The sequence below is a fragment of the Bombina bombina genome, chromosome 4 (assembly GCF_027579735.1).
Source record: "Bombina bombina isolate aBomBom1 chromosome 4, aBomBom1.pri, whole genome shotgun sequence".
In the NCBI taxonomy this organism is placed as follows: domain Eukaryota; kingdom Metazoa; phylum Chordata; class Amphibia; order Anura; family Bombinatoridae; genus Bombina; species Bombina bombina.
The window spans coordinates 1,146,982,526-1,147,007,034 of record NC_069502.1 but is presented as its reverse complement, the minus strand read 5'-3'; the positions used below and the strand labels follow the sequence as shown (position 1 = coordinate 1,147,007,034).

The 24,509-nt window shown below is 39.1% G+C and overlaps 1 protein-coding gene across 1 annotated transcript in view; it reads right to left on the bottom strand.

The window, feature by feature from the left end:
• Window positions 1-4,341: 4,341 nt before the first annotated feature.
• The window catches only part of BROX (BRO1 domain and CAAX motif containing), a gene marked incomplete at its 3' end in the record, with an annotated part of 54,739 nt that continues 34,571 nt past the window's right edge, over window positions 4,342-24,509 (bottom strand). The window contains 6 exon segments of the mRNA XM_053709369.1: window positions 4,342-4,431; window positions 6,276-6,381; window positions 19,535-19,607; window positions 22,166-22,261; window positions 22,941-23,037; window positions 23,112-23,218. Coding sequence (XP_053565344.1) covers window positions 4,342-4,431; window positions 6,276-6,381; window positions 19,535-19,607; window positions 22,166-22,261; window positions 22,941-23,037; window positions 23,112-23,218 — 569 coding nt within the window.

The window sequence follows — 24,509 nt, the reverse complement described above, 5'->3', positions numbered from 1 at the left end:
TTAAGCTTTAAACCCCTTTACAGTCCCTGGTATCTGCTTTGCTGAGACCCAACCAAACCCAAAGGGGAATACGATACCAAATGACGCCTTCAGAAGTCTTTTATAAGTATCAGAGCTCCTCTCACATGCGACTGCATGCCATGCCTCTCAAAAAACAAGTGCGCAACACCGGCGCGAAAATGAGACTCTGCCTATGCTTTGGGAAAGCCCCTAAAGAATAAGGTGTCTAAAACAGTGCCTGCCGATATTATTATATCAAAATACCCATAAAAAATGATTCCTCAAGGCTAAATATGTGTTAATAATCAATCGATTTAGCCCAGAAAAAGTCTACAGTTTAAATAAGCCCTTGTGAAGCCCTTATTTACAATCGTAATAAACATGGCTTACCGGATCCCATAGGGAAAATGACAGCTTCCAGCATTACATCGTCTTGTTAGAATGTGTCATACCTCAAGCAGTAAGAGACTGCACACTGTTCCCCCAACTGAAGTTAATTGCTCTCAACAGTCCTGTGTGGAACAGCCATGGATTTTAGTTACGGTTGCTAAAATCATTTTCCTCATACAAACAGAATTCTTCATCTCTTTTCTGTTTCTGAGTAAATAGTACGTACCAGCACTATTTGAAAATAACAAACTCTTGATTGAATAATGAAAAACTACAGTTAAACACTAAAAAACTCTAAGCCATCTCCGTGGAGATGTTGCCTGTACAACGGCAAAGAGAATGACTGGGGTAGGCGGAGCCTAGGAGGGATCATGTGACCAGCTTTGCTGGGCTCTTTGCCATTTCCTGTTGGGGAAGAGAATATCCCACAAGTAAGGATGACGCCGTGGACCGGACACACCTATGTTGGAGAAAAAAAGTTATAGCATCAATCCTTGAAAACAACACAACTTTTAGCAAAGGTTTGTTCCCATTAGTAAAGTAACAATAATTAAATTTGAAACATAAAAATTACAGAGCAACGTTTTTAATCACAGTCAATATATAAGTCTCACAGCTCTGCTGAGAGAATCTACCTCCCTCCAAAGAAGTTTGAAGACCCCTGAGTTCTGTTAGAGATGAACCGGATCATGCAGGAAATACAAGAGTAACTGACTGGAAATTTTTGATGCGTAGCAAAGAGCGCCAAAAACGGCCCCTCCCCCTCACACACAGCAGTGAGAGAGAAACGAAACTGTCACAATTAAAACAAGCAACTGCCAAGTGGAAAAATAATGCCCAAACATTTATTCACTCAGTACCTCAGAAAATGCAAACGATTCTACATTCCAGCAAAAACGTTTAACATAATAAATACCTATTAAAAGGTTTAATGTACTTTTTACAGAGTAATTCCAGTGAAGTACCATCCCCAGAATACTGAAGTGTAGAGTATACATACATGTCATTATAACGGTATGGCAGGATTTTCTCATCAATTCCATTCAGAAAATAAAAACTGCTACATACCTCAATGCAGATTCATCTGCCCGCTGTCCCCTGATCTGAAGCTTTTACCTCCCTCAGATGGCCGAGAAACAGCAATATGATCTTAACTACTCCGGTTAAAATCATAGTAAAAACTCTGGTAGATTCTTCTTCAAACTCTGCCAGAGAGGCAATAACACGCTCCGGTGCTATTGTAAAATAACAAACTTTTGATTGAAGTTATAAAAACTAAGTATAATCACCATAGTCCTCTCACACATCCTATCTAGTCGTTGGGTGCAAGAGAATGACTGGGAGTGACGTAGAGGGGAGGAGCTATATGCAGCTCTGCTGGGTGAATCCTCTTGCATTTCCTGTTGGGGAGGAGTTATATCCCAGAAGTAATGATGACCCGTGGACTGATCACACATAACAGAAGAAATTATAAAGTTTACAAAAACTTCCAAGGGTTGACAACGACAGGAATATCGATGTCGTCCAAGTAGCTATAACCTCCTATAAAGTACACGAGGTGTGCAAGCATACATATGAAGAAGATGACTTTAGCATCAGATGAAGGAATTCTACTGTCCAAATCTGAGATTTCACCCTCTGAAACTACCAGTGAATCCCCCTCGCCAAACTTAAGAGAGGGAACAGCCTGTGTAGCAGAATGTGGAGCAGGACCTTACTATCTGAATCAGTAAATGTCCTCTTGCGTTTCCCCAGTAGGAAAGAAAAACAGGAAAGCTGCAGATACCACCGAGGATACCTGAGCTGTAAAATCTGCTGGCAACTATCCTCCTCCAGGAGAATTAGAAGAACCGCAGGGCACTGCATGTTACGCCATTGAGGCATGGGACAATAAGGAGAGAGCTGTGGCATTACCTAAACAGCCTCATCCTGGGAGACATAATGGTTCAATAAAACATTTAACTTTAAATCCAAAATGAATAACAGAAAAGTTAAAGAGACTCTTCTGAAGCCTAAAGGAGAACAAAACATGAACACATAGGAACAAGCCACTGTTCCAAAATCATGAACATATCCCCAAGTCACTATATGTATCTTAAGCTGCATAAGCAAAAAAAAAAAAAACCTCATTCAGAAAATTACCACTAAACTACAGTGGCAACAAACATTATGAGTAAATCCTTCCAGGGCAATGTACAGTACACAGAAGGATTTCAATGAACGTTTCATCAGGAAAACGTTACATAACACATAATATAGAAACCCTTCTAGAGCAACAAGTACAACACACAGAAGGAATACAATGAACTTTATTTATTGGGGCAAACAAAATACACACAATCATAAGCAGTAGCTCTTAGACCAACATCTCTCAACATATAGGAAGCATACTATAACAAAAAAACTCTGATCAAGCTGGAGAATTGAAAGGGGCGTGATCACATGATCAGCTTAAGAAAAACCTAAAATGGCGCTTCTCCGCCTCAGGGTAAAGAAGGGGTCGGGAATCGGCACAGAGAATAAGTGCGACTTGCCGAATTAACATGGCGTTTCTCAAAAGTAACTACTAAGCTCTGTTTTCTACTCAATATTCACCTGTAAATGAAAAAATAAAATTGAGAGAGGGAGGCGGGGTCAGCCAAGAAAAACGGCAGCGCATGGCTTGACTTCATGCCGCTGAAAGCTATGAAAGTCCCATTCACCACAAAAAACATAAAGTGTTTGTTTAATTAAAATTAATCATGCAGCGCTGCGCTTCTCTAGTGGAACACTCAGCCCCATACAAAGAACGCCACTAATAAATGTTGCGCTCTCCTAACATGACCCGCCTCAAAAAGACAGTCCTCAGACTGTGTAATAAAGCATGAACAGAGAATTTCTGACTCTCTAACTCTATTTCTTGCCCACAGAAAACTAAGGGAAAACCCTGGAACTCTGAATTCCCAATTAGAGAGTTAACCCTTACATGCTGTGAAGGGAATTAACGCCCAAGTCTCCAAAGTCATAGCAATAAGTGCCTGCCACTGCCTATAACATCCTTACCAAGGATATATCGTCGATATATCGTAACTGCAGAGGATCCTTAACCCTTTCAGTGCCCGCCTCCTAGCCCCAGAAGACCAAAAGGGCACTTACCTGCATTCCAGCCGTCTGGCAGTCAGACGACCTCACAAAGTTTGGGAGGATGCCACTCCTCTCAGAGACCTGTGAAAAAAAGAAAGACATAGTAAAGCTACTCAGACTTTCTATGCCAGGGCAGCAACCTGTTAGGAAAACACAGCAAAGCACACATTACAAGCTCCAAACTGCTTAAAAGCCACCACTGCCCTATTGAAGAGACTAATGTGGAGTACGGCTAGACCCAATCTTGAGAGGAAAGATCAGAGTAATCTTACTCTGACTTTCAAAATAATAAAAATCTTGATTAAAGTGAAATAAATCCATTTTCTTCAGACACCAAACACTTCATCTCCTCCTTGCACGAGAGGCAATGAGAATGACTGGGGTTCGTGGGAAGGGAAGTGATACTTAACAGCTTTGCTGTGGTGCTCTTTGCCTCCTCCTGCTGGCCAGGAGTGATATTCCCAACAGTAATTGATGATAATCTGTGGACTCACCGTGTCATTAGAAAGAAAAGGCAAGTTGGTTGGCACACAGCATATCGTCATCTTGTACAGTAAAGGAACCTGAATGTAAGGTTATGTTATAAGGGCATAAAAGCTTAATAACTTTGAATTATCATTTGTGGACAAACATTGACGTGAGAATAAAGCTGAATGGACAGTTAAAGGCTTCATAAATGTTTAACAATTTAGCAAAGCTAATATATATATTTTTTTTAATTGCTAGTAAATGTGGTTTCATTGGGACTCAATTAAAATGGCTTATAAAGGGAAAAACACAAGAACAAAATTATTGAAGAAAATAAACAACAACAAAAAAAAAGCTTACCGACTCTCTGGTAAAAGTTGGCAGTTTCATAGGCCAGAGCAGCTATAAGGTTAGGATTGTGCTTGAGTTCAATTGCACGAGCAATGGTCACTGTAGACATTTTAAACAAGAACTGGTTATATTTACAAATACTGATTTTAGTTTCTGGTCCGGATAGGACCACAGAATTAAAAAGATAAAGCAAAATACATATATAAAGATCATTTTTAACTATAGATTATATTATTTGAAACTGATGACAGTTAAGGTAACATAAGCAACAACCATATGATTTTGTAAACAATGGTTCTATAGCTAGCTTACTTAATAACGGACAAAGGGCAACCTCTTTAGTGCCAGTATATGTATATATGGTTTTGTTGAACCATTTAGACTCTTTCCCTTTCCACAAATTAGGTAACAGAGCATGGAAATAGGAAGTTGGTTAGTGCACAGGTGCAAATGCCCTCCCATGTCCTTGCAAGGTAATGGGGTCTTAAAATGCCCATTTCCGGGGCATTTGGAATCATCTTTGAAACTGACTTTTTTCCAAAAATTTAAGTATTTTTTTAAATAGACTTTTTTTTTTAATTTTTAATTACAGCACTATGGCATGTAAGGATAATGAACTTATAGCAAACACGGTCTATAGTTATGGATCTTTAAAGAGATACAGGAATTTTCTTCCAGTTTGTTCTGTACAGCAGTTTTTTCATACAATTAAAAGGAATAACCCTATAATAAATGTAAATAAAACTGGGACACAAACATATAATAACAACTTCCCCCTATCAATAATGATTAGCAAGACACCACAAACAACCATAGGGAGGGGCAGTAAACTTAGAACCTCTAATCCTTTTTCAGAAATAGTGCAGCTGCCAGGTTATCACTGTTGCTATGGTAACAAAACAACCGGAAGGGCATACAAGGTATCCAGGTGAATGCCTGGGATTCAGGGGCAGATTTCTCATTAGGCAAATTAGGCAATAACCTAGAATAGAAGTGGTGAATCTGCTGTGTTCAACTCAGGACTGGCAGTGTACTGTATTTTGGCTCCGGAGCTGGCTTTTTCTATGTGTTTGACCATTTTGTGCAAGTTAAACCTATGGGTATAGAAAATAATAGAACAAAATGTTCTAATGCATGACAGAATTTTCTTACTGCAACTGTACATTCCTTTGAATACATAGGGCTAGATTACAAGTGAAGCACTAATTTATTGTGCGCCCATAAACTTGCAAAATTCGCCTATTTATGGGAACACGATAACCAGCAATTAGCACTCTGAAAATTAACCAGAGATCGCCCGCAGTGTAGTTGTTTAAAAATAAAAATAAATTAGCATTTAATTTTTTTTGACTAACTGCACAGATCAGTTTTAAGGGCTGAAAGTGAGTGAGATGTGGAGTGTTAGTATAAAAACGGCACTGAAAAGTGCCTTTACATTGCGGTCTATGGGGACTGTGTTATTCCTATAAATATATATGTATATGCTTACATACATATATATGTTAATATGTGTATATTCATATAAATACAGTATATATATATATATATATATATTTTAAATGTGCTGCCCATTGCTGCGCTAGGTTCTGTACCGTGTATGACTGCATCAGAACGAGGCTTCCATTGGAGCCTATGGAAGCTCGCTGTCATAAGCGCAAAGCTTCCCTGCAATGCGAACATGAGGTCTTATTCAACATTTGTGTGCGCTGGTATTACAGGGTGAAGTGCAAATATCGCACTTGCGTAAGCGATATTTTGCACTCATCTAGTAATGCGGCCCATAGTCAGTAAGCAATATTACTGCTAAAAACATTTGCATTGTAACGTCCTTTTAAATCTGGATATACATTATATTAATGTTTTTATATAAATTATTTGGTATCAAACTGCAAGACATCCCCATCTTGTTTTCTTGTACGCATAAAAACTGACAGATTAATTACCTTCTTGTGCCTCAGCCTGCGACTGTACGATGTACGCATCAATTACACGGCTTTCTAAATCCCGCCCTTTTTCGACAGGGGTGATAAGTTTTGGAATGTGGCTTTCCTACAACATAAAACCAGTGTATAAAATAACTAACTAACCTCTGTTTAATAAGTATTGCAAAATGGTACAAATAACAGATGTAGTTAAACAAATTGCCAAAGTTCAGAAAAAAAAAGTGAGATCACATGAATGGAAAGAAGGGGAAAAAGTTTAAGTGACATCTCCTTGAGTAATTAAACACTTTGCAATATACTTTCATGATTTATTTTTCCCCTTTTTGTGTAATTTAGGTCTGAAAATTGAGCAATTTTTAATTATCAGAAAGAACCCTGATGACTTCTCAATGCTAAATCTGCTACATATCTGTCCCTAATTGTCTCTAACTGATAACGGCAAAACAATGAACTTTATACTAACAATATAACTGACTAGCCTTGTTGTCTGCAGACCAAAAAGCAGATTGGCTCCTCCAAATAAGGCAAATGGTGGCTATTTAAAAACAATTGCTGTAAAAATTATGTTAATTTGCTTTAAGAGTGCTTATACTTGTCTGATGTGTTTTTCTATAGCAACACAAGCGAAATGTCTTGTAATCACAAAGTGCTAACTGTCTCTTTAAACTTTAGGGTTGGGAATCCCACAAACATTTATTGATAAGATCATGGCAATATATGTTCATCCTAACGCTAAAGTAATAGTCAATAATACATTCTCACATCCCTTCACAATTACTAATGGTACACGTCAAGGATGCCCCCTATCACCTTTACTATTTGCACTTTCAGTGGAAGTTTTAGCGGCAAAAGTCAGAGCTACTCAGGAGATTGTGGGAATACAAATAGGACCTCACAACACCAAATGTCTTTTATTTGCAGATGACATTCTCTTTACCCTTACCAACCCCAGAGTTTCGGTGTCAGCCCTAACTAGAATTCTAGATGAGTACAAACTATACTCTAACTTCTCCATTAACATGGAGAAGTCGATGATTATGACATCCCGGACCTCCCCAGAAGAGGGACAGTTTATTATCACGCAGACCCCTTTTGCCTCTGTAAATCACTTTACATATCTAGGTTTAACAATTAAACCCACTATATCAGAAACGATTAAAACAAACTATCAAAAATTAAGACAACAGATAGACATAGAGCTTAATTCATGACACAGAATTAACCATCTTTCTTGGCTCGGATGGGTCAATGCAATCAAAATGACCATTCTCCCCAAAATTTTGTACCTCATGCAAACATTAATTCTCGTCCCATCAATATCATATATAAACAATCTACAAAAAAAGTATAAACAAATTCATATGGTCCTTCTCAAAACCAAGAATCCCAGGACATACGCTTTATTTACCCAAAGCACAGGGAGGACTGGGAGTTCCGAATATTTTGAATTATTATATTGCAATACATCTTTCTCGCATAGTGTCTTGGAATCAAATACATAGGCCTAAATTTTGGGTTGGAATAGATAATCATAATCTTGTTCATGTCACGACTAGTGATCTGTGCTCGATTCCATGCAGGCATCGTCCAGGTACTATACCCTCTATTCCACTAATAGAGGAAACCTTAAGAATTTGGGATAAAATAGCAGCCACAAATGACAGAATCTCAACACATTGCTCTCCGCTCTTGCCAATATTGAACAAGCACATATTTCCAGGATTAAATCCTAACATCACAGCTGACACACAAATTATACTTACCCGAGTCCCAATATGTTCTCTCCTAAGAGACGGACACATCAAAACAATGTTAGAAATAAAAGATGAAATAGGAGCTCCCTTAGATACCTGGTTCTCCTACTTCCAGATTAGACACTTTCTGCTTAATCATCCACACAAAAAGAAGTTCAACAGGCCCTGTACTCCCTTTGAGAGGATATGCCTACTCCACAACACTCCAAAACACCTAATATCGTCAACATACAGGATACTACTAGAGGCAGATTCACAAAAACCCTCATTCTTCCGATCAATTTGGGAAAAAGAGTTAAACTTACAAATTAGCGATACTTCCTGGGAACGCTGTTTAAAATTGATCAAAAAGTCATCTATATCCGCCAGTATAGTTGAGACTAACTATAAACTACTAGCCAGGTGGTATTTAACACCTGTACGCCTACATAGAATATATCCAACCGCCTCTCCGCTGTGCTGGAGGAAATGTGGGAGTCAGGGTACACTGTCTCATTTATGGTGGGATTGTCCTGTAATTAATCCCTTTTTGGCTCAAGTCAAAGCTTATATTAACCAAAAAATTTATCAAACAATAACTCTAGACTCACAGACAATCCTACTTAACAAGATCCCACAATTACATTGCCAATACAAAACGGGACTACTCCAATTAATGTTAAATAGTGCCAAGAGACTTATACCACGTATGTGGAAGAAACCTCAAGGTCCTTCTATCCAACAATGGTTAGACGACATCAAACATGTTATGAATTTAGAAGAAATGTACTACAGTTTTTATAGCAAATCAGACCATTTTACTAATATACTCTTTTTGTGGAACCAAAACACACACTAACTTTATTAATCTGAGTTTTATTAACAATTACTGAGTTTTAAATATAAAGAAGTTTCTTGTCTCTTCTCTATACCCATCCTACCCTTTCATAGACCTTCCTAATCACCCCCTTCCTTTCCCATCCTCCCCTCCCACCTTACTGATATGACCCATAAATAGACATTAACTACTACCAGCTATTTGCCTAAAGGTTGTATATGTTAAAGGTTACTAGTAATGGTAATGTAAAAGGATTCAGTTTGAAGGATTCTACTTGACTCTTCCTATGCTGTTTACAATATCTGAATGTATGTAATTGGAATTTTTTCAAACTAATAAAATTTTTTTTTAATATCCTTAAACTTTAGGGTTGATCCCAATCTTTCAGAAAAACGAAATTTATGTTTACCTGATCAATTTATTTCATTCTTGACACGATGATTCCAAGGATCATCTAATTACTATTGGGATATTCACCTCCTGGCCAGCAGGAGGCGGCAAAGAGCACCACAGCAAAGCTGTTAAATACCCCAGTCATTTGACCGAAGAAAAGGAGAGAAAGGAAGCAACAAGGTGCAGAGGTGCCTGAGGTTTATAACATAACAAAAAATATCCTGTCATCAAAAAACAGGGCGGGCCGTGGACTCATTGTGTCAAGAAAGAAATAAAATGTATCAGTTAAGCATAAATTTCATTTTCTTTCTAATGACATAATGAGTCCACCGATCATCTAATTACTATTGGTAATCAATACCCAAGCTAGAGGACACAGATGATAAGGGAGGGACAAGACAGGGAACCTAAACAGAAGGCACCACTGCTTTAAGAACCTTTCTCCCAAAGGAAGCCTCAGCCGAGGCAAAAGTATCAAACTTATAGAATTTTGAAAAAGTATGTAGAGGACCAAGTTGCAGCCTTGCAAATCTGTTTCTACAGAAGCTTCATTTTTAAATGCCCAGGAAGAGGAAACAGCCCTCGTAGAATGAGCCGTAACCTTCTCAGGAGGCTGCTGTCTAGCAGTTTCATAGGCGAAGCAAATTATAGTCTTCAGCCACAAAGAAAGAGAAGTAGCCATAGCTTTCTGCCCCTTACATTTCTCAGAGAAAACTACAAACAGAGCAGAAGACTGACGAAAATGCTTAGTCGCCTGTCAATGGAATTTCAGACCACAAACCACGTCTAGGTTGTGCAGAAGACGTTCCTTATGAGAAGGAGGATTAGGACATAAAGAAGGAACAACAATCTCCTGATTAATGTTCCGATCTGAAACTATTTTAGGAAGAAAACACAATTTAGTCCGTAAAACAACCTTATCCGAGTGAAAGATAAGATAGGGAGACTCATGCTGTAAAGCCGAGAGTTCAAAGACTCTACGAGCAGAAGAGATAGCAACAAGAAACAAAACCTTCCAAGATAACAACTTAATATCTAAAGAATGCATAAAAGGACCCTGCTGAAGAACCTTAAGAACAAAATTAAGACTCCAGGGAAGAGTAACAGGTTTGAACACAGGACTGATTCTGACCAAGGCCTGACAGAACGATTGAACATCTGGTACCTCTGCCAGACGTTTATGTAAAAAAATAGATAAGGCAGAAATTTGACCTTTCAAGGAGCTTGCCGATAACCCCTTCTCTAAACCCTCTTGGAGAAAAGATAAAATCCTAGGAATCCGAACTCTACTACAAGAGTAGCCTTTGGAATTGCATCAATACAGATATTTACGCCAAATCCACGCTTAGATAAAATTAAGCGTTCAATCTCCAAGCAGTCAGCTTCAGAGAAACTAGATTTGGATGAAGGAAGGGCCCTTGAAGTATAAGGTCCTTTCTTAGAGGAAGTTTCCAAGGAGGGAGAGATGACATCTCCACTAGGTCTGCATACCAAATCCTGCAAGGCCACCCCGGAGCAATGAGAATCCCAGACGCCCTCTCCTGCTTGATCCGAGCAATGACCCGAGGAAGGAGAGCGAACGGAGGAAATAGGTATGCAAGATTGAAATTGCAAGGAACTGCCAGAGCATCTATCAGAACAGCCTGAGGATCCCTGGACCTCGACCCATATCTCGGGAGCTTGGCATTCAGACAAGATGCCATGAGATCTAGATCCGGCTGTCCCCATTTGAGAATCAAGTTGGAAAACACTTCCGGATGCAATTCCCATTCCCCCGGGTGATAGGTCTGTCTGCTCAGAAAATCTGCTTCCCAATTGTCCACTCCTGGAATGTGGTTTGCAGATAGACAGCAGTTGTGGGTCTCCACCCACTAAATAATCTTGGATACCTCTTTCATGGCCAAAGAACTCAGAGTTCCACCATGATGGTTGATGTAAGCCACTGAGGTTATGTTGTCCAACTGAAATCTGATAAACCGGGCAGAAGCTAACTGAGGCCAGGCCAGAAGAGCATTGAAGATTGCTCTTAGCTCTAGAATGTTTATGGGGAGAACAGATTCTTCCCGAGTCCATGTCCCCTGAGCCCTAAGAAGGCCACAGACTGCTCCCCAACCTGTCAGGCTGGCGTCCGTAGTCACTATCACCAAGATAGGTCTGCGAAAACAGGTTCGCTGGGAGAGATGATCCTGAGACAACCACCAAGGAAGATAATCTCTTGTCATCTGATCCAAATGAATTCGCGGAGACAGATCAGCGTAATCCCGTTCCACTGTCTGAGCATGCATAACTGCAGAGGTCTGAGATGGAAACAAGCAAAACTAATAATATCCCTGGCGGCTACCATGAGACCGATTACCTCCATACATTGAGCCACTGATGGCTGAGGAGAGGACTGAAGAGACAGACAATATTTGAAAATGCTGGATTTTCTGACCTCCGTCAGAAATATTTTCATCAAAACGGAATCTATTATGGTTCCCAAAAAGACTACCGTTGTAGATGGAATTAAGGAACTCTTTTCCAGATTCACCTTCCAACCATGAGAGCGCAGGAAGGATACAAGCATCTCTGTGTGGGAGCTTGCTAGATGAAAACACTGGGCCTGAAGCAGAATGTCGTCCAGATAAGGCGCCACTGCAATACCCTGCAACCGGAGTACTGCAAAACAGAGATCCCAGAACCTTAGAAAAAATTCTGGGAGCTGTAGCTAGTCCGAAAGGAAGAGCCACAAACTGGAAGTGTTTGTGGAGAAAAGCAAATCTCAGAAACTTGTGATGATCCCTGTAGATGGGAACATGAAGGTACACATCCTTTAAATCTACAGTTGTCATAAATTGACCCTCTTGAACTAAGGGAAGAATGGAACAAATAGTTTCCATTTTGAAGGACGGTACTCTGAGGAATTTGTTTAGACTTTTGAGATCCAAGATTGGTCTGAAGTGTCCCTCTTTCTTGGGAGCCACAAACAGATTGGAGTAAAATCCCAGACCCTGCTCCTGTACTGGAACAGGAACTATCACTCCCATTTCGGATAGATCCGAACACAACGTAAGAACGCCTCTCATTTTATCTGGTCTACAGATAATCTTGAGAAAAGAAATCTGCCCCTGGGGGGGAAAGGTCTTGAATGTTTTGTAGAGGGAGAGGAAGGTTTACCCTTGACGTTTTGAAAGGAACGAAAATTACTCTGACGTCCCTTCTGCTTAGATTTCTTATCCTGAGGAAGGAAATGACCCTTTCCTCCTGTAATGTCAGAAATAATCTCAGCCAAAGCTGGGCCAAACAAGGTCTTACCCTTGTAAGGAATAGACAAAAGCTTAGACGACACATCTGCAAACCAAGATTTCAGCCATAAAGCTCTTCAAGCCAGAATGGCAAAACTAGAAATCTTTGCTCCCAACTTGATAACTTGAAGGGAAGCATCAGACATGAAATAATTGGCCAATTTAAGAGCCCTGATCCTGCCCTGGATCTCTTCAAGGGGAATGTCTGTTTGAAAGCAATCAGAAAACGCATCAAACCAGTATGCAGCCGTGCTAGAAACGGTAGCAATACACACTGCAGGTTGCCATTGTAAACCCTGGTGAACATACATTTTCTTAAGAAAACCCTCCAGTTTCTTATACATAGGGTCCTTAAAAGAACAGCTATCCTCTATGGGAATAGTAGTTCTCTTAGCTAAAGTGGAAATTTCCCCTTCCACCTTGGGGGCCATTTGCCAAGACTCCTTGATAGAGTCATCAATGGAAAACATCTTCTTAAAAATAGGAGAAGGAGAAAAAGGAATAACCGGCTTCTTCCATTCCTTAACAATAATTTCTGAAGCCCAATCTGGTACGGGAAAACATTCCAGCATGGAAGGTACATCATAATACTTGTTAAGTTTACTAGACTTTTTAGGGTTTACAATGACAGTAGAGTCAGAGTCGTCCAGAGTAGCCAAAACCTCCTTGAGTAGTAAACGGAGGTGTTCCAGCTTAAACCTGAAGGATACAACTTCAGCATCAGAGATTAAGATTTAATGTTCTCTCAACACATGAGGAACAAAAAGGAATTGGTGGTTCAATATTAGCATTCAAACATAAAGGACATCTGCAATCTGTAACAGAGTCTTGGTCCATCTTAACAGAATAAATATAAATAATTAAATTATGAACAATCTAAGTAAAGAAAAAAAAAATTACTTTTTCTTTAAATTTTAAAACGAAACTGCTTTATTTTTTGAACAAATACAAAAACGAAACTGCTTTAATTTTACAAGATCTTGAGTAATAAAAACGCCTTAACACCTCAAACAGCCTCTACACCTCAGCAATAGGTTTGCTGAGGTGCCTATTTAAAAAGAAACTGCTTTATTTTTTAAAACCTGAATCCAAACTGCAGCTGTTTCAGTAATGACAGGCTAACAAATGACAGTTAAACTTGAAAAACGATAAGATGCAGATATCTCTCCTCCATACACAGGAAGTGAGAGAATAACAAATGCGCAATAGATACATTTAAACCTCACACAAGCCACGCCCACCGTGGGCGTGTCACAAATAACATCTCAGCAGACATCTTAATGCAAAAACGTTAATAAAACCACCAAAATAAGCCAAGTTCTCCTCAAGTCCCCAGTGCATGCAATACTGCCATACATAATCCCCCTTACAACACTAGGAGTAATGTATTTATTATCCCTGTTAGGGAAATAGTAAAGTGCCATGTTTTTTCCTTAAAGCAGCTTAAGAAAATAAATTAGCACTTACCTCAATAAATCTGCCTGGCAGCAAGGCAGCTCACTAGCTTTGCAGAGGTCCTTTCCCTCACATTGACCTGTGGAAAATAATAATAAGGGCAGCAACTTTTATTTAAATCTGAGGGAGGCGCAGTGAGAATTATGTCCCACAAGTTCCCTTTGCTTAAAAGCCACCAATGCTCTACTGAAGAGACTGAAATGGACTACAGCTACACCCTGGAGCAAAAACAGCACATACTAGTACTGCAAATAAAATAATAAACTCTTGATTGAAGAATCTTTTCAGACACCTAACTTTACCACTTTACACTAACGTAGGCAAAGAGAATGACTAGGGTTGGATAGAAGGGAGGTGATCTTTAACAGGTTTGCTGTGGTGCTCGTTGCCGCCTCCTGCTGGCCAGGAGGTGAATATCCCAATAGTAATTAGATGATCCGTGGACTCATCGTGTCATTAGAAAGAAAACTTAATTTTGTACAGAAAGTCACCAATAAAATATATTGGTATTTTTATAGATAATTCATTAAAGGGACATTAAACACTAAATTAATCCTAGATAGGATCATGCATTCAAAGAAAAGATTAGTCTGATAATAACATGTAAATTTATTTTTTAACGTTTCATTAGCTGTTTAAATTTTAACAAAATAGGTGTAAAGTTTTACGGCTAGTTTTAGAGTTCTGCGGCCAAAGGGGTGCGTTAGCTACGCGTGCTTTTTCCCCCCCGCACCTTTTAAATACCGCTGGTATTTAGAGTTCACAGAATGGCTGTGTTAGGCTCCAAAAAGGGAGCGTAGAGCATATTTACCGCCACTGCAACTCTAAAAACCAGCGTTGCTTACGGACACGGCCAGCTTCAAAAACGTGCTCGTGCACGATTCCCCCATAGGAAACAATGGGGCTGTTTGAGCTGAAAAAAACCCTAACACCTGCAAAAAAGCAGCGTTCAGCTCCTAACGCAGCTACATTGTTTCCTATGGGGAAACACTTCCTAAGTCTGCACCTAACACCCTAACATGTACCCCGAGTCTAAACACCCCTAACCTTACACTTATTAACCCCTAATCTGCCGCCCCCACTATTGCTGACACCTGCACATTATTATTAACCCCTAATCTGCCGCTCCGTACACCACCGCAAGCTACATTATAGCTATGTACCCCTAATCTGCTGCCCCTAACACCGCCGACCCCATTATTATATTTATTAACCCCTAATATGCCGCCCCGCTATCGTTGACCCCTGCATTTTATTATTAACCCCTAATCTGCCGACCGCACACCGCTGCCACCTACGTTATCCCTATGAACCCCTAATCTGCTGCCCCTAACACCGCCGACCCCTATATTATATTTATTAACCCCTAATATGCCGCCCCCAACGTCGGCGCTACCTACACTTATTAACCCCTAATCTGCCGACCGGACCGCGCCGCTATTATAATAAAGTTATTAACCCCTAATCCGCCTCACTCCCGCCTCAATAACCCTATAATAAATAGTATTAACCCCTAATCTGCCGATCGGAGCTCACCGCTACTCTAATACATTTTTTAACCCCTAAAGCTAATTCTAACCCTAACCCCCCCTAAATTAAATATAATTTTATTCTAACGAAATAAATTAACTCTTATTAAATAAATTATTCCTATTTAAATCTAAATACTTACCTGTAAAATAAACCCTAATATAGCTACAATATAAATTATAATTATATTGTAGCTATTTTAGGATTAATATTTATTTTACAAGCAACTTTGTATTTATTTTAACCAGGTACAATAGCTATTAAATAGTTAATAACTATTTAATAAGTCAAAGAGAGAGAACAGCACTCCATGAGATAGAACAGAAGCTGGAATAACTTCCATGCATGTTCATTTTTATTGAATTCCTCAGGGTGCCAGTTCTTTTTGCACACTACACCCCTTCACAGAGAAAAAATATCCTGAAGCATATCAGTCTGACCCTGCCCAATGACAGTCCAGCGCCGAAATACCAGGCAATTCTTCTCTGAACAAGGGAAGCAACAACCCCAGACGATCGTTTCGGCCTTCTATGGGCCTCGTCAGTGAGGTGCAGTTGTATCTCTCTAAGGGCAAGTGTGCATGGAGTCCACGTCTGGTTTCCCCATTACTCTTAGGGTGACCCAAGAATAATTTGTCTGGGGTTGTTGCTTCCCTTGTTCAGAGAAGAATTGCCTGGTATTTCGGCGCTGGACTGTCATTGGGCAGGGTCAGACTGATATGCTTCAGGATATTTTTTCTCTGTGAAGGGGCGTAGTGTGCCCAATGACAGTCCAGCGCCGAAATACCAGGCAATTCTTCTGGACAGATCGGGACCCGTTGTGGTGAAGACAAGGTAGGGAGATCTTCAGGGGCTTATTGTTAGGTTTATTTAATGGGGGGTTTGGGTTAGATTAGGGGTATGTGGGTGGTGGGTTGTAATGTTGGGGGGGGGGGTATTGTATGTTTTTTTTTTACAGGCAAAAGAGCTGAATTCTTTGGGGCATGCCCCGCAAAGGGCCCTTTTCAGGGCTGGTAAGGTAAAAGAGCTTTTCTATTTTAATTTTAGAATAGGGTAGGGCATTTTGTTATTTTGGGGGGCTTTGTTATTTTATTAGGGGGCTTAGAGTAGGTGTAATTAGTTTAAAATTGTTGTAATATTTTTCTAATGTTTGTAAATATTTTTTTATTTTTTGTAACTTAGTTCTTTTTTATTTTTTGTACTTTAGTTAGTTTATTTAATTGTATTTATTTGTAGGTATTGTATTTAATTAATTTATTGATAGTGTAGTGTTAGGTTTAATTGTAAATAATTGTAGGTAGTTTATTTAATTTATTTATTGATAGTGTAGTGTTAGGTTTAATTGTAACTTAGGTTAGGATTTATTTTACAGGTAATTTTGTAATTATTTTAACTAGGTAACTATTAAATAGTTATGAACTATTTAATAGCTATTGTACCTGGTTAAAATAAATACAAAGTTGCCTGTAAAATAAATATTAATCCTAAAATAGCTACAATATAATTATAATTTATATTGTAGCTATATTAGGGTTTATTTTACAGGTAAGTATTTAGCTTTAAATAGGAATAATTTATTTAATAAGAGTTAATTTATTTTGTTAGAATAAAATTATATTTAACTTAGGGGGGTGTTAGCGTTAGAATTAGCTTTAGGGGTTAAAAAATTTATTAGAGTAGCGGTGAGCTCCGATCGGCAGATTAGGGGTTAATACTTGAAGTTAGGTGTCGGCGATGTTAGGGAGGGCAGATTAGGGGTTAATACTATTTATTATAGGGTTATTGAGGCGGGAGTGAGGCGGATTAGGGGTTAATAACTTTATTATAATAGTGGCGCGGTCCGGTTGGCAGATTAGGGGTTAATAAGTGTAGGTAGGTAGCGGCGACGTTGGGGGCGGCATATTAGGGGTTAATAAATATAATATAGGGGTCGGCGGTGTTAGGGGCAGCAGATTAGGGGTTCATAGGGATAACGTAGGTGGCAGCGGTGTGCGGTCGGCAGATTAGGGGTTAAAAATTTTTAATAGAGTGGTGGCGATGTGGGGGGACCTCGGTTTAGGGGTACATAGGTAGTGTTAGTGTACTTTAGAGCACAGTAGTTAAGAGCTTTATAAACCGGCGTTAGCCCAGAAAGCTCTTAACTACTGACTTTTTTCTGCGGCTGGAGTTTTGTCGTTAGATTTCTAACGCTCACTTCAGCCAAGACTCTAAATACTGGCATTAGGAAGATCCCATTGAAAAGATAGGATACGCATATGGCGTAGGGGGATCTGCGGTATGGAAAAGTTGCGGCTGCAAAGTGAGCGTTAGACCTTTTCCTGACTGACTCCAAATACCGGAGGTAGCATAAAACCAGCGTTAGGAGCCTCTAACGCTGGTTTTGACGGCTACCGCCCAACTCTAAATCTAGCCGTAAGTGTCTATAAAACAATGGGAGCTGCCATGTTGTAACTTAGGTTACCTTCTTTGCTGTGGCCAATTAGGGACAGTTATAAATAGGTCACTAGAGTGTGCAGCCAATGGCTGTGTGGAATATAAAAGTGTTCTGCACTTTTTTTCTAACAGGAACTGGAAAGCACGTTATTGTCAGAATTAAATTACAGGAAAAGGGGGAAAAATAAACAATGAAAGTATATTGCAGACTTTTTTTATATGTACGATTTATCATTTTATATTAATATCTCAAAGTGTTTAATGTCCCTTTAAATATGTTTTAATAAAGGATTGTGATCAAACCCAAAACCAGGGAAACAAAGGATTAGGACGATATTGTGTTATAGCACATAGGTAGTATAGAACTGTTCAATAACTGAGTATTGTAAATGCTTGTAGTCAGCTGAGCAGCAAAGTTCTAGCACCTAAGGCACTGACAAAATTTGCTCAAGGGTCCCCATGCAAGACGTATATATCTATGTATAGTGCATAATAAAGCAGTACTTTACAAAAATATTATTGATGCCTTAAAAGGGACATGAAACACTTTTTTTCTGGATTCAGACAGAGCATGCAATTTAAGATAATTTTTCAATTTATTTATATTATCTAATTTGTTTGGTTCTGTTTATATCCTTTGTTGAAAAGTATACCTAGGTAGGCTCAGAAGCTGTGCATACATGCCAATTGTCATTGGCTTCCAGCTAGCTCCCAGTAAAGCATGACTGCTCCTTCAACAAACTATACCAAGAGAATAAAGCAAATTAGATAATAGAAGTCAATTTCCGAGTTGTTTAAAATTGTATGATCCACACGAATTATAAAAGAAACATTTTGGGTTTCATGTCCCTTTAATGGATAAAAATATGTAAACTCTGGAAGCCATCTGGAATCGCACAGGGGAGTGGCGTTCATTTTTAATACCTCAGGAGGAGATCGATTGATAGGCATACGTACATTAAATATTTTGTAGTCTAATACCTAGAACTTAACTAAAATTGCCCTTAAATATACTGTACATCCCCCCCACCACAAAAAACAACCCAGGTATTAAAGTGATAATGATGGAGCAGATTAATCATACAACTAAATGATTACCTAACGGGCAATGAACATTCTCACAACTGGTCTTACCATGAGGCTGGATTTAAACATCCGATACTTTAAAGGGTCATGATTCAGAAAGATCAGGCAATTTTAAACAACTTTCTATTTTACTTCTGTTATAAAATGTTCTTCATTCTGTTAGTATCTTTTGTTTAAAAGCAGGGAGTTTAACTCAGGAGCACTGTGTAGCAGTAGTTTTGCAAGAATGTTATACATTTGCAAGAACACTAGATGGCAGCACTGTTTGCTCCAGACATCTACATAGATATCTCTTCAACAAAGAATACCATTAGAAAGAAGGAAATTTAATAATAGAAGTAAATTGGAAACTTTTTTAATATTATGCTCTGTCTGAATCATGAAAGAAATATTTTGGGTTTAATGTCCCTTTAATCTAATTTACCCCTATTGCCAGTGTATTTACTGCTAAACCAGAGACTGTTTCTGAATAGTTTTAATCAGCTAAAGTAAAGCGAGGTTTCTGTACCTTTAAGTGCTTGAAAATCCCTGCTGCAACTTTAAGACTTCTGTGGACTTCCTTTGCTTCTTCTTCTGTAACGCTATAGAGAAGATGACAAAGTATAAATAGCCAATGATAGATTAAAAAAAAACAAATTTGGATATGAAAACTTTCTAATACATTTTTTATTATGAAAATAACACAAATTGCAAACAAACATAACACACATAATATTATCAATGACATCGTAATGGTTGACAGCGCCACTTTACAACATACACTATATGTTCAAAAGTATATGGACACCTGACCATCACATTTATATGAGCTTGTTGGACATCTTATTCCAAAACCATGTAATTAATATGGAAGCCACTTCCAACAAACAAATTGCAGCTAAAACAGCCACTACTCTTCTGGGAAGGATTTCAACAAGAGTTTGGAGTATGTCTGTAGGAATTTGTGAAACAGATATCAAAAACAAAATAAGTCCTTGATGGAGGTGCGCCTATGGTGACGAATGTAGCAAACAATCCGATATAAGGCTGCTCTTCTGTAGCGTGCGTAGACGGTTAGGAAATCTGTAGTGGGGAAACAGGAAGGCGCCAATAGGGTGATAACGTATAGACCCAGACAGGTGAGTATAAGGAGAGAAAAGCTACTCACAAGCAGGGCGGCACTTGAACGTGCCTAACCAAGCGGGCCGGGACCACAGCGTCGCCCGGGAGACTCACAACGGCAACAACACCAATCCTCGAGCCGGACCAAGTTCCGTGTGGCCAATCAGGAACGCTGGATGATGACACACCTCCCTCTTCGTATGCCGATACTGAACACAGGCATAGAGGGTAGGAGACAGGAACAAACTGTGTAAGGCTCTCCCGAAATACCGAGAGCTTGATTCACACAAGCCAACAAGCTTAGCGTGAAATTTCCTTTCCTCTATCTATATGAGGTGACCTTTTGTCAGACGCAGCTTATTGTACTCCTGTATTCAGAAGCTCATCTCTGCAGAAGAAAGGTGACTTTGCAGACAGGGTGTGTTAATCGCTTCCTTAGCATTGGTTAACAGCTAATCCAATGCATATTCACACACACATTGCATTGGATTAGCTGTTAACCAATGCTAAGGAAGCGATTAACACACCCTGTCTGCAAAGTCACCTTTCTTCTGCAGAGATGAGCTTCTGAATACAGGAGTACAATAAGCTGCGTCTGACAAAAGGTCACCTCATATAGATAGAGGAAAGGAAATTTCACGCTAAGCTTGTTGGCTTGTGTGAATCAAGCTCTCGGTATTTCGGGAGAGCCTTACACAGTTTGTTCCTGTCTCCTACCCTCTATGCCTGTGTTCAGTATCGGCATACGAAGAGGGAGGTGTGTCATCATCCAGCGTTCCTGATTGGCCACACAGAACTTGGTCCGGCTCGAGGATTGGTGTTGTTGCCGTTGTGAGTCTCCCGGGCGACGCTGTGGTCCCGGCCCGCTTGGTTAGGCACGTTCAAGTGCCGCCCTGCTTGTGAGTAGCTTTTCTCTCCTTATACTCACCTGTCTGGGTCTATACGTTATCACCCTATTGGCGCCTTCCTGTTTCCCCACTGTAGGAATTTGTGCCCATTCAGCTAAAAAAGCAATTGGCATTCCAATTCATCCTAAAGGTGTTTAATGGGGTTAAGGTGCAGGCTGCTTGAGTTCCTCCACACCAAACTAGTCAAACCATGTCTTCATGACCCTTGCTTTGTGCACAGGGGCACAGTCATGCTGAAATGGGACGGGGCAAGTGCAAGTAAAAAGAAAAATGTTTAAAACAGTAAAAAGGGAAGGCTGGAGGGAAAGCGTGCTGCCCCATAATAGGTGAAATCCTTGTCTATATAAAAATTCCTATAGCAACACTACAGACTAACTTCACTAAGTCAGATATGTTTTCATCTCCAATTCACTTCTATATATTTCTTTATATAAATACATCTGTACACATATATAGACATAGATACACATACATCTGTAGACAAGGATATGTATGTATCTCAATCGTAAAGCCCTTTGGCTGCCTTTTTTCTAACACCTGAGCCTTTATAACTTTTGTGTGCAATTTTTTTTTTTTATATTTTTTATTAGATGGTGTTATTATGAGTGTAAGTGTACTTTTTAATTTATTTGATGTCTTTTGTGACACTTTTTAGTTTCACGAAACAATTAACCAGAGCTCTGAGGACATGGTAATCATTCTAGTGTAAATCACAGTTACGCTTAAGCGATCAGGTTTACTGTCAACTCGTAATACCAGAGGTAAACCTGACGAGTGCAGACACCTGCCATACACTCCTTATCGCTTGCAAACGTTAGCGCTACACTCGTAATTTGGCCCATCATGTTTTAATTAATTGTATAGTGTTTTAATCAATTGGTAAACCAATTTGAAGCAACATTAATCCTGAAATCTTACTAGCTTACTAACATGCTTACTAACAGGCTTACTAACATACCTACTAACATGCTTACTAACATGCTTACTAACATGCTTACTAACATGCCTACTAACATACCTACTAACATGCCTACTAACATACCTACTAACATACTTACTAACATACTTACTAACATACTTACTAACATACTTACTAACATACTTACTAACATACTTACTAACATACTTACTCTTCTTTTCCAGCACACCGTGAAGCATATTTAGTATACCAGAGGGCTACATTAAATCCCATGGATATCAGCTCAAAAACAGCATCTTGCTGGGCACTAAAACACAGATAAATCATTTTAAATGTATTAGCTGTTCTTGTGTACATGTAGATAGATAGATAGATAGATAGATAGATAGAAGTTGACCAGTCAGAGAAAATGGTACAAGTTTATGCAATGACAAATTTCTCACTACTACACTTGCATTTCTTACTAATGCTGAATTTGTGTTAATTTGCAGCCCTGTGTGTACAGTTATGCATAGACCCATATTCAAAATGTGGCATAAAAAAGAAAAAAAGGTCACATATTCATACTTGCCAATTATATAGAACAGTGATGACCAACTTCACAACACAGTGGGGATATAGATAAATATTTTAGAAACCTTAAGGGCCAAATATAAATGTATGACTATTATAACACAAAAATAGTAATATTCACTTATAAAAATGTCTGGTGGGACAAGGCAAGATTTTGTGTGGCAGGATACACTCTCCCTCTGCTCTTCTCTCCACCTGAGGGCTCTTTTGAGTTGTGGCCACCCCAAAGCACACATTAGTTCCACTTTTCCTAAAGTGACAAAATCTATTTCACGTGTTAAGTTCTGCTTTCTCCTGGGTCCTCAAAAAACAGTGCAGAGGGACGCATGTGGCCCTTGGATCACCAGTTAGCCATCTCTGATATACATTAATAAGACAAGGTTATCGAAGCAATAAATCAAAACATGGCGTACCTGGGTGCATTTCCCTGCAATGTATCAGTCCACTTGAAGTTCTGGATGTAGCGCAGCTTATTGTCTTGTGTGCCTCCATCCAGTGAGCTGATGAAACCTAAAATAATTCCCCTGATTATAGCTAAGAAATACCACAATAAACTACAGCCGCACACACATGTACAACGGTACCTTGCAGGAGGGAGAAGTAGGCATCACACGCAGTTTTCATCATCTCTGGGTTGCTGTTGATGTCGGAGAAGATTTCCAACAGACGTGCTCTGGTTGTTCTTAAATCCCTAAGGAAAGTAAGTAATAAAAAACCAATCTGTATTGTGCAGTAGGTGATTTAGTTGTAAGCTGTACTAGAGTTACTGTTGGGAAATGAAGCTATAATGCGCTATTGCTATCACAACCAGTCATGGAAAGCGCTTGACTCGTCTGTATGTAATGCCTCGAGCACCGACTTAAAGGGATATAAAACACCATTTTTTATTCACGATTCAGATAGAGCAGCAATTTTCTAATTTATTTCTATTATCAATTTTTCTTTGTTCTCTTGGTATATATTTTTTTTTTAAAAGCAGGAATGTAAGCTTAGGAGCCGGCCTATTCCTGGAGCACTATATGGCAGCAGTTTTGCAAGAATGTTATCCATTTGCAGGAGCACTAGATGGCAGCACTGTTTCCTGCCACGTACACAGAATGTGTGTGATAAAAGAAGTAAATTGGAACCTTTTTTATTCTTTTTTAAATGGTTTGCTCTGTCTGAATCTCAAACGTACATTTTTGGGTGTCATGTCCCTTTAATAACGTGATACGACTTTTTTCTTATACCCAGGAGTAATATTCTTCTGTATTTCAATGATGATTATTATCTATATTAATGGCAGTTTACGCACATCATAAGCACAGCTGGAACCCATGAAACTTACATAATAATAATAAATAAAATCATCTAAATGGTTAGAATACACAGATGTGCTATACAGTGATCTATATTGTAAATTTATAGCGTTGGTAAGTTTTATTCTAATTAATAATGTAATACCGTATATATTTAAATTAAATCATTTATCACCCCTTTCCTATCTCTTTCTGTAGTGACACACAGAGCGACCCCACCTGCTCTATGCACGACCTTACATGCCTCCCGCCCACCATCTGAAAACTATAAGGAAGAACCGCGTATGCGCAGCTTGTCTTCAGTGTAAGTCATCTCAAGTCTGATGTAAACTGTAGATCACAATTACAGTTCTGATTCACTGTTCCCTTTGAGACTAACGGAACATGAGCAGTCGGCACTCCGGCCTTCATTACCTCTCTATGAGCCCCGCAGGACAGCTTTAGATTGGCCACGCAGCCTACAACTAAACATCTAGAAAAAAAAGGTTTTACAGGGGGCAGACAGCCGAGGGATTAGAAGGTAACATAAATAACATTATTTTTATATAAAAACAAAAACCTAATTAATACCTTTGATGAAAAACGGATACATATGACATTATTAAAAAGGCTGTCATTACTATATGTCACTTTATAAACCTTTTAATTACTGAACGTTTTGTTCCTATTTTAACTCTTTACTAT